General features: G+C 46.4%; 1 protein-coding gene across 1 annotated transcript; it reads left to right on the forward strand.

Annotated features, from left to right (window-relative positions):
* The first annotated feature begins 360 nt into the window (after positions 1-360).
* PHF7 (PHD finger protein 7) lies at positions 361-14,629 on the forward strand. The gene is made up of 11 exons (XM_050780954.1): positions 361-1,144; positions 2,695-2,804; positions 4,237-4,289; positions 4,735-4,826; positions 10,818-10,919; positions 11,295-11,419; positions 11,889-12,048; positions 12,636-12,742; positions 13,213-13,329; positions 13,752-13,873; positions 14,085-14,629. The coding sequence occupies exons 2-11, from the start codon at positions 2,764-2,766 to the stop codon at positions 14,309-14,311; spliced, it is 1,146 nt and encodes a 381-aa protein (XP_050636911.1). The 5' UTR covers positions 361-1,144; positions 2,695-2,763; the 3' UTR covers positions 14,312-14,629.
* Positions 14,630-15,232: the final 603 nt, after the last annotated feature.

Here is a 15,232-nt window from a genome sequence, read left to right on the forward strand (position 1 = left end):
ACGCGCAGAGGGACGGAGGCGAAGGGGAGGGGCGGGGCGAGGCGGGCGAGGGGAAGAGGGGGGCCGGGCGATGCTGAGCGCTGAGGCTCGAGAGGAGGGGCGGGACCGGCGAGGGCAAGGGGCGGGGCCGGGCAGTACTAGGCCCGGGTGGAGGGAGAGGAGGGGCGAGGGCGGGCGAAGGGAAAAGGCGGGGCCGGGAAGTGCTGGGCGCGGGTGGTGCGAGAGGAGGGGCGGGGCAGGCTAGGGAAAAAGGAGGGGATGGGCGGGGCTAGGCGCGGGAGAGGGGAAGGGGCGGGGGCGGCGAGGGGAAGGGGCGGGGGCGGCGAGGGGGAGGGGCGGGGGCGGCGAGGGGAAGGGGCGGGGGCGGCGAGGGGAAGGGGCGGGGGCGGCGAGGGGAAGGGGCGGGGACGGGTGGTGCTGGGCGCTGTGGCGCGGAAGGAGGGGCGGGGCGGGCGCGCGGCCGTTAGCGCGCGGCCGTTAGCGGTCCCTTTCTACCAACGGTAGGCGTTGCCGCGGTTCCCGAGGGTCACAGTCCGCGTGACCCGCCCCCGTTTGCAATCTCGCCGTCTTCGCCGGCGCAGTCACCGCGCAGGGCGGCCGCCCAGAGGTAGCTACCACGGCCTGTGTCAACGACTAAAGCTCCGGTACAGCGGCGCCCTCAGAGACAGCTGGGAGGGTGGCTCTGGCCGGGAGCGGCGGCCGGTGAGCTACCGCAAGGAGGAGCGGCGGAGGCGACCTCGGCCCGGCCCTGCACTAGCCGTCCGGCAGGCGCGACATGAGCCTGGTCTGGCATCCGCGGGATGCTCCTTGAGCCCCTTCTCCGGCTGTGAACCTCGGGAACGGTTGTGATCACACCGACACGTATTTTACAAATAAATCATTCTTGCCGCGGCGAGTCGAACGCGTTTATTTATTTTTTATTTTCTCAACAAGCATTTACCCAGCACCTGTCCAGTGAAACAACTTGATAAGCGTTTCGAGGAGCGTCCGCCGGTTTAGGAGGCCACTGCCTGGCAGCTCGTGGAAGCCGTATTTGCAACGCCCCCCTTCAGATGATCGTAACGTCTTGTAACTAGCAGTGTGTGCACAGAATCCTACTCAAGGAACGTCTTGGCCCAGCGATGCAAAGAACTGAAGTTTCAAGGTTTTATTTCTATTGCTGGATGGTCGGGGTAGCCCCAGTAACTGGGAACTGCTCCGCAGTCCGCTCACATGGACCCCTGTGGGAATAGCAAGGTCAGGACATGCTCTTCTCTCTCCTCTTCCAGCCTGTCCAATGTTTTCCTTGAGGAAGAAGCCATCAGATGTGATTGCTTCTGCAACTCATGGATTAGAGGAGGAGACAGAACAAGCACAAAGAAGGGGAGGGCAGGGTGGCTTTGGTTTCTTGAACAGTAATTTTCTCAGTCGTCCTTATTCATGCAGAATACAGTCCCTGAAGATATTCCCGATCTCCAGTGGTGATCGGAGGCCATGGATACTGGAGTGTCTCTGGAGTGACCTGATTCACCCAGCGCTCCTTCTAAGAAATGCTGTCCTTCTCCTCTCCCCTGACTAGACAGTCCTTTCTTCACAGCAGTGGATTTTCTTTCTTTAGTTCCCCTTCACTTTCAGGGATCTCCCCCTTAACCGGTGAAACTGTACATTTGTTTTACAGTTTGTTTACTAATGAAAACAGGTAACAGCCGGAGTTGGCTGACATTGGAAATAGACAAGGTACCTTCTGCACTTTGGCTATTGTACTCGGCTCAGATGGAGACAAAAGTTGGGAACAAACCATATCTCAGTGGCCACCTGAGCCTAGGTGAAAAGAATTGATAGGAGAGGCCAGGCCTGGTGGCTCATACCTGTAATCCCAGCACTTTGGGAGGCTGAGGCGAGAGGATCGCTGGAGCCCAGGAGTTGGAGACCATCCTGGGCAACATGGCAAAATCCCGTTTCTGCAAAAAAATTAGCTGGTGCGGTGGCATGGCACCTGTGGTCCCAGCTATTTGGGAGGCTGATGAGCCTAGGAAAGTGGCACTTTCCCGCACTCACCCACTGCACTCCAGCCTGGGCAACAATGAGAGACCCTGTCTCAAAAAAAAATAAAAAATAAAAAATAAATAATGATAGAGCCTAGAGGGTTTTGTCAGTGTTACCTCTTGTCTCTCACTAGAGGGAGTTCTTGCTTTTAGGCAGCCCGAATCTCACAGGCTCCTTTGCCTAGGAAAAAGCTACCTTATCTAGCTTTTACTGGGTAGAATTAAGGCACCCATACTTAGGTGCAAAAGGAGTCTTTTTTTCCTGAGTGCTACTTCATGTGTGCTTTTGTAGGCACAAAGAACCATTTAGCTAGGTCAAGTAATGGTTCTAAGTTCTTTTGCTACTGTGTGATAGCAGTATAACATGAGAGTTAGTGTTGGCCTCTGGAGCCAGGCTACTTGAGTTCAAATCCTACCTATATCACTTACTAACTCTTACCTTGGGCAGGATACTTAAACCTGTGTCTCAGTCCCCTCATCTTGAAAATGGGGATAATAATGGTACCTATTGCATGGCGTTTTTGTGACTTAACACGTCAAGTACCTAGAACAGTCCCTTTTATTCCATCACATGGGTTGGGAGGTGAAGTGCACCATTGCCTTGACCCTGGGGAACTTGATAACCAAATACAGAATTAAATTGCTTACCAAACCCCATTTATATTTATAGCTGGAAGAGCCTGTGTTGTCCTCAAAATAATATAGAAGAATTCAAGATAGAAGAAAGAGACAGCAGCGAATGAAGACTCTAAAAGAAAAGAAGGAACGCCAAAGATTGAGGTAGAAGGAGTTGACATAGAGAGTTTGGGAGAAACTGTCCAATGGCCTGTGGTATAGGTTGCACTTTTTGCCCCCTTTGTCGTAGTCTTGGGGGTTGGGGTTGGACAGTGTGGAAGCATACACTGGGAGCTGGGAGCTGTCATACCTGTCTTATCAGTGCTGTCCCTAGTAGCAAAATGCTGACTCTGGAACCTTACTACCCAGATTCATATCTTAGCTCTGCCACTTGCTAACAACTGTGACAGAAGTCACTTCGTTTCTTTATATCTCAGTTTCCTCATCTGGAAAATGTACATAATAATGGTATTTAGAGTGTTCTGTAGATTCATTGAGCTACTGTAGATTAATTGAGCCAATACATGTAAAGTGCTAAGCATAGTGCCTCACAACGGGAAATACTTTTATCAATTTTGGTTCATTTTAGTATGCTTTGTAAAGCTGGTACCACCTGAGATTCAGAATAGTTGGCAGAAAAAACATAAAAAAAGTAAAAGGGGGTTTACTCTTGCATTAATTGCAACATAGGCAGAACAGGCACTGGGGAGAGAGAGATGCTTACAGTCTGGTTCCTGCCCTCAAATAACTCAGTGAGAGTATGTTTTGCACTTTAAAAAAAATACGAAATATGGCCGGGTACAGTGGCTTACGCCTGTAATGTCAGCACTTTGGGAGGCCGAGGCGGGTGGATCACCTGAGGTCAGGAGTTCTAGACCAGCCTGGTCAACATGGTGAAACCCCGTCTCTACTGAAAATACAGAAATTAGCTGGGCGTGGTGGCAGGTGCCTGTAATCCCAGCTCCTCGGGAGGCTGAGGCAGGAGAATTGCTTGAACCCAGGAGGCGGAGGTTGCAGTAAGCTGAGATCGTGCTACTGCACTCCAGCCTGGGCAACAGAGCCAGACTCTGTCTCAAAAAAAAAAAAAAAAAAAAAAAAAAAAAAAATATATATATATATATATATATATATATATGAAATAGGAAAATAAGCTGATGTCTTAGGCTTTAGATATTTTGGTCCTTCATCAGACCCATGAATGGCATTTTAAGGGAAATGTTGGCTGGGCGCGGTGGCTCAAGCCTGTAATCCCAGCACTTTGGGAGGCCGAGACGGGTGGATCACGAGGTCAGGAGATCCAGACCATCCTGGCTAACACGGTGAAACCCCGTCTCTACTAAAAAATACAAAAAACTAGCCGGGCGAGGTGGCAGGCGCCTGTAGTCCCAGCTACTCGGGAGGCTGAGGCAGGAAAATGGCGTAAACCCAGGAGGCGGAGCTTGCAGTGAGCTGAGATCCGGCCACTGCACTCTAGCCTGGGCGACACAGCGAGACTCCGTCTCAAAAAAAAAAAAAAAAAAAAAAAAAGGGAAATGTTAAAAAGGTTATCAACAAGGTCCTCAAAGAACACCTCGTGCTTCTTATTTCTCTTGTATAGGAAATCTGCCAAGACTAGGAGGGTAACCCAGAGGAAACCGTCTTCAGGGCCTGGTAAGAAAGACTGGAGCTTGTGTTCAGCCACTGCCTCCAGCCCTCAGCAAAGAAGGCCACCTGTGTGGGGCAGTACACTTGCTGCTTCTCTTTCTCCCAGCCCTAGTTCTTTCCCAAATTCTCTAAGATCTTGAGGACTCAGGAACTGTCATTTTAAATTACCATGTTTGAAGTTCAAGAAACAAGTTATTCAAGTCACTTTAGAATAAAACAAAACAAAAAAAGTGAAGTGAGCAGTTGTGGCCAACTTGTTCATTGTAACCAGAATTATGTGACAGCCTAATTGATACCAAATAAGACCTCCTCCCAACCTGCCTTCTTGCCAAAGTGACCCTTTTCCTAGTATTCTACTCCTTCCTGACTTAGAGGAATGATTACATTCTCACCCTTCCCTTCCATTCTTAATGGTCAACTTGAGCCAAATTCTGAGTGTCCTTTCTTCCAGTTTGCTGGCTATGCCTTCAAGAACCTGGGGATCCCGAAAAATTAGGGGAATTTCTTCAGAAAGACAATATCAGCGTGCATTATTTCTGTCTTGTGAGTATGAGACCTCCTTTGCTTTGAATATCCTATGGCTTTTGATGTACTGACTGTTCTCTGTTACATCCATCCTCAGATCCACAGACTTGTTTTTTTGTTTTTCTTAATAGCTTTTTTCTTTTAAAATCTATTTTTAGGCTGGGCGCAGTGGCTCACGCCTGTAATCCCAGCACTTTGGGAGGCCAAGGCAGGAGGATCTCTTGAACCCAGGAGTTTGAGACTGGGCAAACGTGTCTCTACAAAAAAAATTAAAAAAAAAAAAAAAAGTTGGGCAGGGTGGCAAACACCTGTAGTCCTAGCAACTCCAGAGGCTGAGGCAAGAGGATCACTTGAGCGCTGGAGGTGGACGCTGCAGTGAGCGGTGATCGCACTACCACACTCCAGCCTGGGTGATAGAGGAAGACCCTGCCTCAAAAAAACAAAAATATATGTGTCTGGTATAAAATCCTGACAGTATAAAGTAAGTTCAGTAAAAAAGTCTCTTCCCTAAACAATGTTTCCAATCCTTCTCCCTCTCCTCAGAAACAAATGCTATCAAAGTTGTAACATCTTTCTAATTGTTTTTTCTTAATATTCTTTTTTATTAGGTATGACTTCCATACTGTAAAATTCACCAATTTTTTTCTTTTTTTGAGAATGGAGTCTCACTCTCTCGCCCAGGCTGGAGTACAGTGGCGCAATCCCGGCTCACTGCAACTTCTGCCTCCCGGGTTCAAGTGATTCTCCTGCCCCAGCCTCCCAAGTAGCTGGGATTACAGGCACCTGCCACCACGCCTGGCTATTTTTGTATTTTTGGTAGAGATGGGTTTCACCATGTTAGCCAGGCTGGTCTTAAATAAAATTCACTAATTTTAAGGACACAGTTTGATAAGTTTTTATAAATGTATGTCCCCACATAACCACCACCCCAATCAAAATAAGTAACATTTTCATCATCCCAGAAAGTTCACTCCTGCCTCCTTTTCCAGTCAATCCTACTAGATGTAATCACTGTTCTGATCCATGGATTATTTTTGGCTATTCTTTTACTTGATATAAATGAAATCATACAGTTTATAATCTTTTGTATCTGGCTTTTTTCTCCCAACACGGTGTTTTGGAGATTCATCCATATTGTTGCATGTATTCGTTGCTTGTGCCTTTTTATTACCTGGTAGTATTCGGTTGCATGAATAAGTTACCATTTGCTTATCTGTTCACCTGTTGATGAACATGTGAATTGTTTCCATTTGAGGACCATTATGAATAAAGCTACTTTAAGCGTTTGTGTACAAGTCTTTTTGTGAACATGTGCTTTCACTGCTTTTGTGCAAATGCCTAGAAGTGGAATTATTAGTTGTATGCTAATTAGATATTTAACTTTATGTGAGGTTGCCACATCACTGTCCAAAGTGGTTGTACCAGTTTACACTCCTACCAGCAATTTATAAGAATTCCAGTTGTGGCCGGGTGCGGTGGCTCACGCCTGTAATCCCAGCACTTTGGGAGGCCGAGGCGGGCGGATCACAAGGTCAGGAGATCGAGACCATCCTGGCGAACACGGTGAAATCCCGTCTCTACTAAAAATACAAAAAAAATTAGCCAGGCGTGATGGCGGCGTCTGTAGTCCCAGCTACTGGCTGAAGCAGGAGAATGGTGTGAACCCGGGAGGCGGAGGCTGCAGTGAGCCGAGATCGTGCTACTGCACTCCAGCCTGGGCTACAGAGCCAGACTTTGTCTCAAAAAAAAAAAAAAAAAAGAATTCCAGTTGCACAGTATTCTTGCCAAAACTTTGTTTTGTCAGTGTTTTTAATTTTAGCCATCTAGGTGTGTATTGGTATTTCATTGTGGTTTTAATTTCCATTTTTCTGATGACTAAGGCTTCTTTTCATGTGCTTATTGGCCATTCACATATTTTCTTTTTTTTTTTTTTTTTTTTTTTTTTTTTTTTTTTTTTTTGAGACGGAGTCTCACTCTGTCGCCCAGGCTGGAGTGCAGTGGCCGGATCTCAGCTCACTGCAAGCTCCGCCTTCTGGGTTGGAGCAATTCTCCTGCCTCAGCCTCCCAAGTAGCTGGGACTACAGGCACCCGCCACCACACGTGGCTAATTTTTGTATTTTTAGTAGAGACGGGGTTTCACCGTGTTAACCAGGATGGTCTCGATCTCTTGACCTCGTGATCCACCCACCTTGGCCTCCCAAAGTTCTGGGATTACAGGCATGAGCCACCGCGCCTGGCCACCACTTAATGTTTTAAATGGGCAAAAATATTTGTACAGATACTTAACAAAAGAAAATATGTGGGCCGGGCTGGGCATGGTGGCTCATGCCTGTAATCCCAGCATTTTGGGAGGCCAAGGCGGGTGGATCATGAGGTCAGGAGATCGAGACCATCCTGGCTAACACGGTGAAATCCCATCTCTACTAAAAATACAAAAAATTAGCCGGGCATGGTGGCAGGTGCCTGTACAGGTCCCAGCTACTCCGGAGGCTGAGGCAGGAGAATGGCATGAAGCAGGGAAGTAGAGCTTGCAGTGAGCTGAGATCACGCCACCGCACTCCAGCCTGGGTGACAGCGCGAGACTCCGGCTCAAAAAAAAAAAAAAAAAAAAATTGAGTGGTTTTATTATTGAGTTGTAAGAATTGCTTACATATTTCGGATACAAATTCTTTTTCAAATGTATGTATTAAGACTATTTTCTTCCTAGTCTTTGGCTTGCCTTTTCATTTTCTTAATGGTGTCTTTCAAAGAACAATGATTGTAATGGAGCCCAGTTTATCCATTTCTTCTTTTATGGTCAGTGCTTTTTGTGTGCCACAAGAAATCTTTGCCTACCCATAGAACTACCTTGGTGCCTTTGTCAAAATCAGTCTGTGGATCTGGATGATCTGTTTATGTCATTTATCTGTGTATCTATTCTTACACCAATCCCCACTGTCTTCATTATTGTGGCTTTGTAGTGTCTTGAAATTCAGTATTGTTAAGTTCTATAATCTTTTCCAAGATTGTTTTGACTATCAGGTCCTTTCTTTATAAAGTTTATATTAAGCTTGTGAATTTTTCTTTAAAAAAACATCTACTGGGATTGTGATTGGGATTGCATTGAATTTATAGGTCAATTTGTGAAGAATTGACAAATAATATTGAACCTTCCAATCCATGGACATGGTATATTTCTCCATTTATTTGGGTCTTTTAAAATATATCTCAGCAATGTTTTGTAGTTTTAGTGACGAAGTCTTGTACATCTTTTGTTAAATGTATTCCTAAATATTTTGTGGTTATGCTATCGTAAATAGTATTTTTATTTCATTTTTAAGTTTATTGCTGGCATATAGAAATGCATTTTATTTTTGTATATTGATTTGTATCCTATAATCTTGTTAAATTCAGTTTGGTTAGTTGTTTTTATTTTGTTGTAAATGCCTTGTGTACACAGGATTCCCTATGCACATAACCACGTCATGTGTGAATAAAGACAGTTCTACTTCTTCCTCTCAATCTTTGCCTTTTATTTCTTCTTGCCTTGTTGTATTGGCTAGGACCTTCAACCTAATGTTGAATAGAAGTGGTGTGAGTTGTTATCTTTGTCTTGTTCCCAACATCAGGAGACAGCATCTAATTTTTCACTATAAAAGTATGTTAGCTGTGGGTTTTTTTATAGATGTTTTTATCAGGTTGAAGATCCCTTTTATTCATATATAGTTTGCCCAGAGTATCATGAATGGGTGTTGAATTTTGTCACTTTTCCTGTATTTATTGAGATTATCTTGATTTTTCTCTTTAATTTTGTTAATGTAGTTTGTTACATCAACCAAATGCTCTAATGTTAAACTAATCTTGCATTCTTGGTATAAACCCTACTCGGTCATGATGTATTGTCCTTTTTATACAGTGCTGGATTCAGTTTGCATCTGTTTTGTTTGATTTTTATATCTGTGCTCATGAGAAAGATTGGTCTGTGATTTTCCTTTCTTGTAAGTCCTATCAGGTGTCAGGGCTTAGTTGTAATTCTGATGCATTTACAAGCGTATACATTTTTTACATAAAAATTAAACATTATACAGAGTGCTTTGTATCTTGGCTTTTTTCCATCATATATATCTCAGACATCTTTCTATATAAAACATATAGGTTTAGTTTTTTTCTTTTTAGTAGCTAATTAGTATTTCATGCTATAGGTATGCCAAAAAGTATCAGAACAAATCCCGATTAAAGGACATTTAGATTGTTTCTGATCTTTCACTATTGATTTTTCTGTTTATAGAATCAATACATGCTTATTGCAGAAAACATGAATGATACTTAAAAGTATAAAGAAAACAAATCACTCATATTATCCCAAAGCCCTGGGATAATTAGTTTTAAAATATATGTTTCAAAAGTCCAATTCCTTCGCCTATCATTTGACTAGAATGAATGACAACAGAATGACAACATCAAGAGATATTAAAACCCTGTTTTTCTTCCTGTATTACTCTAAGAAGAGTATTTACTAAGAGGTGATGCAGGCCGGGCGCGGTGGCTCAAGCCTGTAATCCCAGCACTTTGGGAGGCCAAGGTGGGTGGATCACGAGGTCAGGAGATCGAGACCATCCTGGCTAACATGGTGAAACCCCGTCTCTACTAAAAATACAAAAAACTAGCCGGGCAAGGTGGCGGGCGCCTGTAGTTCCAGCTACTCGGAGGCTGAGGCGGGAGAATGGCATGAACCCGGGAGGTGGAGCTTGCAGTGAGCTGAGATCGCGCCACTGCACTCCAGCCTGGGCGACACAGCGAGACTCCGTCTCAAAAAAAAAAAAAAAAAAAAAGAGGTGATGCAGCAGGAAGGGTAAGAGTGTGGATTCCATGGGCCTGGGTGTGAATAGCCAGCTCTGTTCCTCCTTGCCCTATAACCCCGGCGGGCAGTGTCACTTGCCACACTGCACCTCAGTGGCCTCCTCTGTAAGATAAGGGTCATAATAGCATCTGCCATTACAGGATTTTTTTTTTTTTTTTTTTTGAGACGGAGTCTCACTCTGTTGCCCAGGCTAGAGTATAGTGGTACAATCTTGGCTCAGTGCAACCTCCGCCTCCCGGGTTCAAGTGATTCTCCTGCCTCAGACTAGCTGGGATTACAGGTGCGCACCACCATGCGCACCACCATGCCCTGGTTTTTGTATTTTTAGTAGAGAAAGGGTTTCACCATATTGGCCAGGCTGGTCTCAAACTCCTGACCTCAGATGGTCTGCCTGCCTCAGCTTCCCAAAGTGCTAGAATTACAGGCGTGAGCCACCGTGCCTGGCCAAGGATTGTAAGCATAAAATAAGTAAATACAAAGGAAATGTTTCCCCCAAAGTGCCAGCACACAATAGCAGCCCTCAGTAAATGAGAGGCAGCCTAGAGCAAAAGTAAGAGTCCAGGTTCCAGAGTCCTGTGGCCTTGAGCAAGTCGCATAATCTCTCCTATAAAATAAAGACAATAATAGTACCTACCTCCTAGGGCTGTTGGGAGGATTCAATGAGTTAATATTTGAAACCGCCTAGACTACTCAACACATGGTTGGTGCTATGTAAGCTTTCACTAAATAAATTACCCTGTCAGTGCATATATATTCCACACCAAGCTCTATTCTTTTTTTTTTTTTTGAGACGGAGTCTTGCTCTGTCGCCCAGGCTGGTGTGCAGAGGCCCAATCTCGGCTCACTGCAAGCTCCGCCCTCTTGGTTTCATGCCATTCTCCTGCCTCAGCCTCCAGAGTAGCTGGGACTACAGGCGCGTGACAACACGCCCAGCTAATTTTTTTTGTATTTTTAGTAGAGACAGGGTTTCACCGTGTTAGCCAGGATGGTCTCCATCTCCTGACCTTGTGATCCGCCCGCCTCAGCCTCCCAAAGTGCTGGCATTTCAGGCGTAAGCCACCGCGCTCAGCCCAATCTCTATTCTTTAGCTCTCTTACCCTGTCTTTCTCCTCACCTCACTGCACTGTTTCACTGATCAATATTAACAGCCTGGTTCTACTGCCCCCCAGATCTTATCTAGTAAGCTGCCTCAGAGGGGCCAGTCCAACAGAGGTTTCCATGGATTCCTGCCTGAAGATATCAAAAAGGAGGCAGCTCGGGCTTCTAGGAAGGTTAGAATCCCCTGAAGTGAGGACCTTGGGGTAGGCCTCTTTTCATACCTCACCCATCATTCCTGTTTCTATTCTCTTCCCTACTTCCTAGTTTAGACATCAAAGGACTCTTGGATTTTCCAACTAGTCCTTAAGTCCCATATTCCTCTGGGGTATGGTGTCCTAAGTGAGAAGAGGGAGAAACATCTTGAGAAAACAGGAAAGAACTCAGTGCTGCTTGAAGCTCAGCTTCCAGGTGCCCCAGAGCATTCAGGACCACTGAGGAAAGGGAATGGCTATTATTTCACAAAACTTCCATTTAATAGAAAAATGTCCCACACTGTGTCTATTTGCCTTTCTTGGGGTCCTGAGCACTGTCTGGGAACTCATTTGCAGATCTGCTTTGTGTGCAAGAAAAAGGGAGCTGCTATCAACTGCCAGAAGGATCAGTGCATCAGAAACTTCCATCTGCCTTGTGGCCAAGAAAAGGGTTGCCTTTCACAATTTTTTGGAGAGTACAAGTGAGTGAGGAAGGGGAAAAGTCCGGCTTCCTTTTTGCAACTTGTTTTTCAGCCACTAATGAAATCAGAGTCCAGTTCTCACAAGCAGGCCTGTTTTGATTCACCAGTGAATCTGTCCCTCCATTCAGTAATAAGAAACAGTGTCTTGACTTGGAGATTTCACAGGGGTTTCTTCTTGCTTCCTGCCCCCTCCTTAAATTGCAAACAGCTGGGTTACTTAAACAGCTGCTCAGCACTAAGTGGGGCTTTCAGGAACAAGAGGCTATGGAGACAGTTCTGGGAAGTTTGCTCAGTAGGCGAGCAGCCATGAGAAGGCATGTGGCTGTTCTTCACCCTGCCTCTCCTCTTCCCCATGAGTGTGGAGGTTCACTGGGCACCAACCCGGGTGGCTGGCTGCCTCTCCTAGAGTGGGCCATTGGGAAACTGCATCGATGACAAACCAGAAACCAAGTCTGTTTACCTGCCACAGATCATTTTGTGACAAACATCGCCCAGCACAGAACATCCAACATGGGAATATGGGGGAGGAAAGTTGCATCTTGTGTTGTGAAGACCTATCCCAACAGAGTGTTGAGAACATCCAGAGCCCATGTTGTAGTCAAGCCATCTACCACCGCAAGTGCATACAGGTGGGGCTTTTTCTGCCCTGGGGCCCTTCCACCATTGCCCTGGTTCTCTGCCTGGAACCAGAGCACCCTGGGCGTGCCTCAGGCGTGCCTCAGCTTTGGTGCTCCATGCTGGAGGCCTGTATTCAGGGCTGGTTTCAGGCAGTTAGAAGAAAGTCAGTCCAGTCTGTGGTCATTCCTGACCTATAGGACCTCACACATAAGATTTAGAATAAGCAAAATCTTCGGCATTGCTAGAGCAAATGGGCTCATCCCAGAATGCGCTGAGGAGCCTCCCTGTCAGCCTCACTTCCTGGGATGAAAGAAAAGGCAAATGTGTATCCAGGTACCTGACCCCTACTTAGTACTGCCGAGCCCCATGGCCAGAGATGACGGCTGAGGCACTCCTGGGAATTCTCTTGAAAGTATTTTGGTCCCAGGTCTGACACCTGGATTTGCAGTCCTCACCCTAGCCCACCCAAACTCCTTTTCCTGTACCGTCAGTCAAACTCTCTTAGCAACATCCTCTTTGTGGGGGTGAGGATGGGAGGGGAAAGAAGGTAGTCAAAGGGTTTTTATAAACACAAAGCTCTTACCTGTTTCTCTTACAGAAATATGCCCACACATCAGCAAAGCATTTCTTCAAATGTCCACAGTGTAACAATCGAAAAGAATTTCCTCAAGAAATGCTGAGAATGGGAATTCATATTCCAGACAGGTAGTGGGAACCCCAGAGCAGGAACTGAGCCAGGGAGAGGGTTGCCTAGATTTCTAGAGAGGAGGTGAGTGAGAGGATAGTTCAGAGAATGAGAGCAGCAGAGGCAGTGATAGTGAAGAAGGAAGGGGAGGAGGGAGTGCTTTTCAATTATCAAAACAAGGGAGGGGAAAGAAGTTTGTGGGGGAAGCGGATGCTTGTTGATAAAAAGGGCATTTGGGGAATCAGAATTCCCTGGGTGGTTGAGTTCTTGGATTCCACAGTGGAACTAAGGAACCCGCATGCATGTTCCATTCATCCTGCTTCAACCCTCTCCCACTGCCAGGCCACTTGACGAGCCTTGTTGGAAGTGTTCGGGCAGCCTACTGAACTCTTACTGTGCTTAGCTTGGGGTTCTTCCTAATTCCTCCCTGATGGACAAAAGTTTCACCAACCCGTTATGTTCTTATTCACTGTTTTTTCTCCCACTGCAGAGATGCTGCCTGGGAACTCGAGCCAGGGGCTTTCTCAGACTTGTATCAGCGCTATCAGCACTGTGATGCCCCCATCTGTCTGTATGAACAAGGCAGAGACAGCTTTGAGGATGAAGGGTAGGAGAAGGATTCTGGCTAGAAAGAGCTCTCATCAGTGCTATCTTAGAGTTAGACCTTGGCACAGTTACTAGAAGTAAGAAATTCACTCTTGTATGCAGACCTTAGGATAAACACAATTGCTAAGTCTCATTCTTGACCAGCCCCTGACTCACTTGTGTGCAAGTGAACAGGTCTCCCCTGCAAGATCCACTCACCTTGTGCCCAGTGGAGAGACATTCAGAGCCAATTCCTTTCCTAATCTACCTTTCAAGGGGTTATGACTGATGGCAGGCTCCCGGGATCAGCACTCATCCCCTCTGAGCTATACATTCATGGTGGGTAAAATGTGCCGTAAAAAATGCCTGGCCGATAGCAAACATCCAAGAATGGCAGTTAGTGTTCTGTATGTCTCCACAATCCTTCCTGGGCTCTTCCTGTAGGAGGTGGTGCCTCATTCTGTGTGATACATGCGGATCCCACGGAACCCACAGGGACTGCTCCTCTCTTAGATCCAACAGTAAGAAATGGGAGTGTGAGGAGTGTTCACCTGCTGCAGCCACAGGTGAGGCTGGAGGGATGGGCCAGCCTCAGAGCAAGGAGCGGGCTGTAGGGACTTGTGGTGCCTGGGGAAGGAGGAAGGCATCCCACCAGAGAGGGATTAATAGTTAATGCCTTTGACTTTGGAAGGAAAGTGGCTAGAGAGGAGCTTAAGGACCTGTGCCTGGGAGAAGCAGAAGCTTGAGTTTTCCTCTCCTGCCTTTCTCTCACCACAGACTACGTACCTGAAAACTCAGGGGACATCCCTTGCTGCAGCAGCACCTTCCACCCTGAGGAGCATTTCTGCAGAGACAACACCCTGGAAGAGAATCCGGGCCTTTCTTGGACAGATTGGCCAGAACCTTCCTTATTAGAAAAGCCAGAGTCCTCTCGTGGCAGGAGGAGCCACTCCTGGAGGTCCAAGGGTGTCAGAATCACTAACAGCTGCAAAAAATCCAAGTAACACCTTCTGAGTAGCTGCTATCCCGCACAATAGGGTATGAAGCTGTGCTTCTCCATCCGGTTTGGGGAGGGAACACTCTGGGACTGTGAGACAAGGAAGCAGGACCAGCAGTGAGTCTATGAGCCAAGCAAAGAGAAGTCTCAGGGGAGCATGAGGAGGGAGCAGCCCAGATGCCAACAAGGAAATGAGTTTATGGCTACAAGAGTGCCTCTGCTTTCTCCTCCTCTCCTCCCACCAAGATTCTTCCACCTTAATCTGGTTTTCACATGCCTCTTCTTCACCCATGTTTGTTGTTTTGCAATAAAGGTGTTCTCTCCATTGGTGTCTCCTTATAAATTCATTCTGAAATTTGCGTGGGTAGTAAAGATTCTAGGGGGTAGAGTACAAGAATAAGAAAACTCACCCTCCTAATCCATAAAATTCAGGGAATTAATGTAGAACTTTTAGCTTAGAATATAGACATGTTTCTTTGGAGGGAAGGAAACCTGTTTATACAGAAATTGACATTATAGGGGCAGAGAATCTTCATCAATCATTGTGCAAATAATAAGTACACAGGTTCTCTTTAGGGAGGTGAGCCAGCATAGCAGTCCACACTGGATGGAGAATAGGCCCTTGTTGCAAGGCTTGGGGCCCTGGACTCAAACAAGTCAGGGACTGCCATGCTTATACATGGGGCATAAGGGACTCCATTCTTTCCAGACTGGTGTGGGCTTCAGCATACTTCCACAGCATGAGTGAGCCCAGTCAAACCCTCACTGCCTGGTGGTTTGAGCATTTCCGTCCAGAGTTTAACTATGAATTTGCATGCCAGGACATTCAAATTAGGCAAGGTGGCCGGGCGCACTGGCTCATGCCTGTAATCCCAGCACTTTGGGAGGCCAAGGCAGACAGATCACTTGAGGTCAGGAGTTCGAGACC

This window comes from Macaca thibetana, chromosome 2 (genome assembly GCF_024542745.1).
Source record: "Macaca thibetana thibetana isolate TM-01 chromosome 2, ASM2454274v1, whole genome shotgun sequence".
Classification (NCBI taxonomy): domain Eukaryota; kingdom Metazoa; phylum Chordata; class Mammalia; order Primates; family Cercopithecidae; genus Macaca; species Macaca thibetana.

Bases quoted from the DNA above. Each gene is read 5' to 3' on its own strand.
- PHF7 (XM_050780954.1), top strand. From the start codon at position 2,764: ATGAAGACTCTAAAAGAAAAGAAGGAACGCCAAAGATTGAG. The intron at 12,743-13,212 runs GTAGTGGGAACC...CTCCCACTGCAG, and splicing joins GGAATTCATATTCCAGACAG to AGATGCTGCCTGGGAACTCG. The intron at 13,330-13,751 runs GTAGGAGAAGGA...CTCTTCCTGTAG, and splicing joins GACAGCTTTGAGGATGAAGG to GAGGTGGTGCCTCATTCTGT.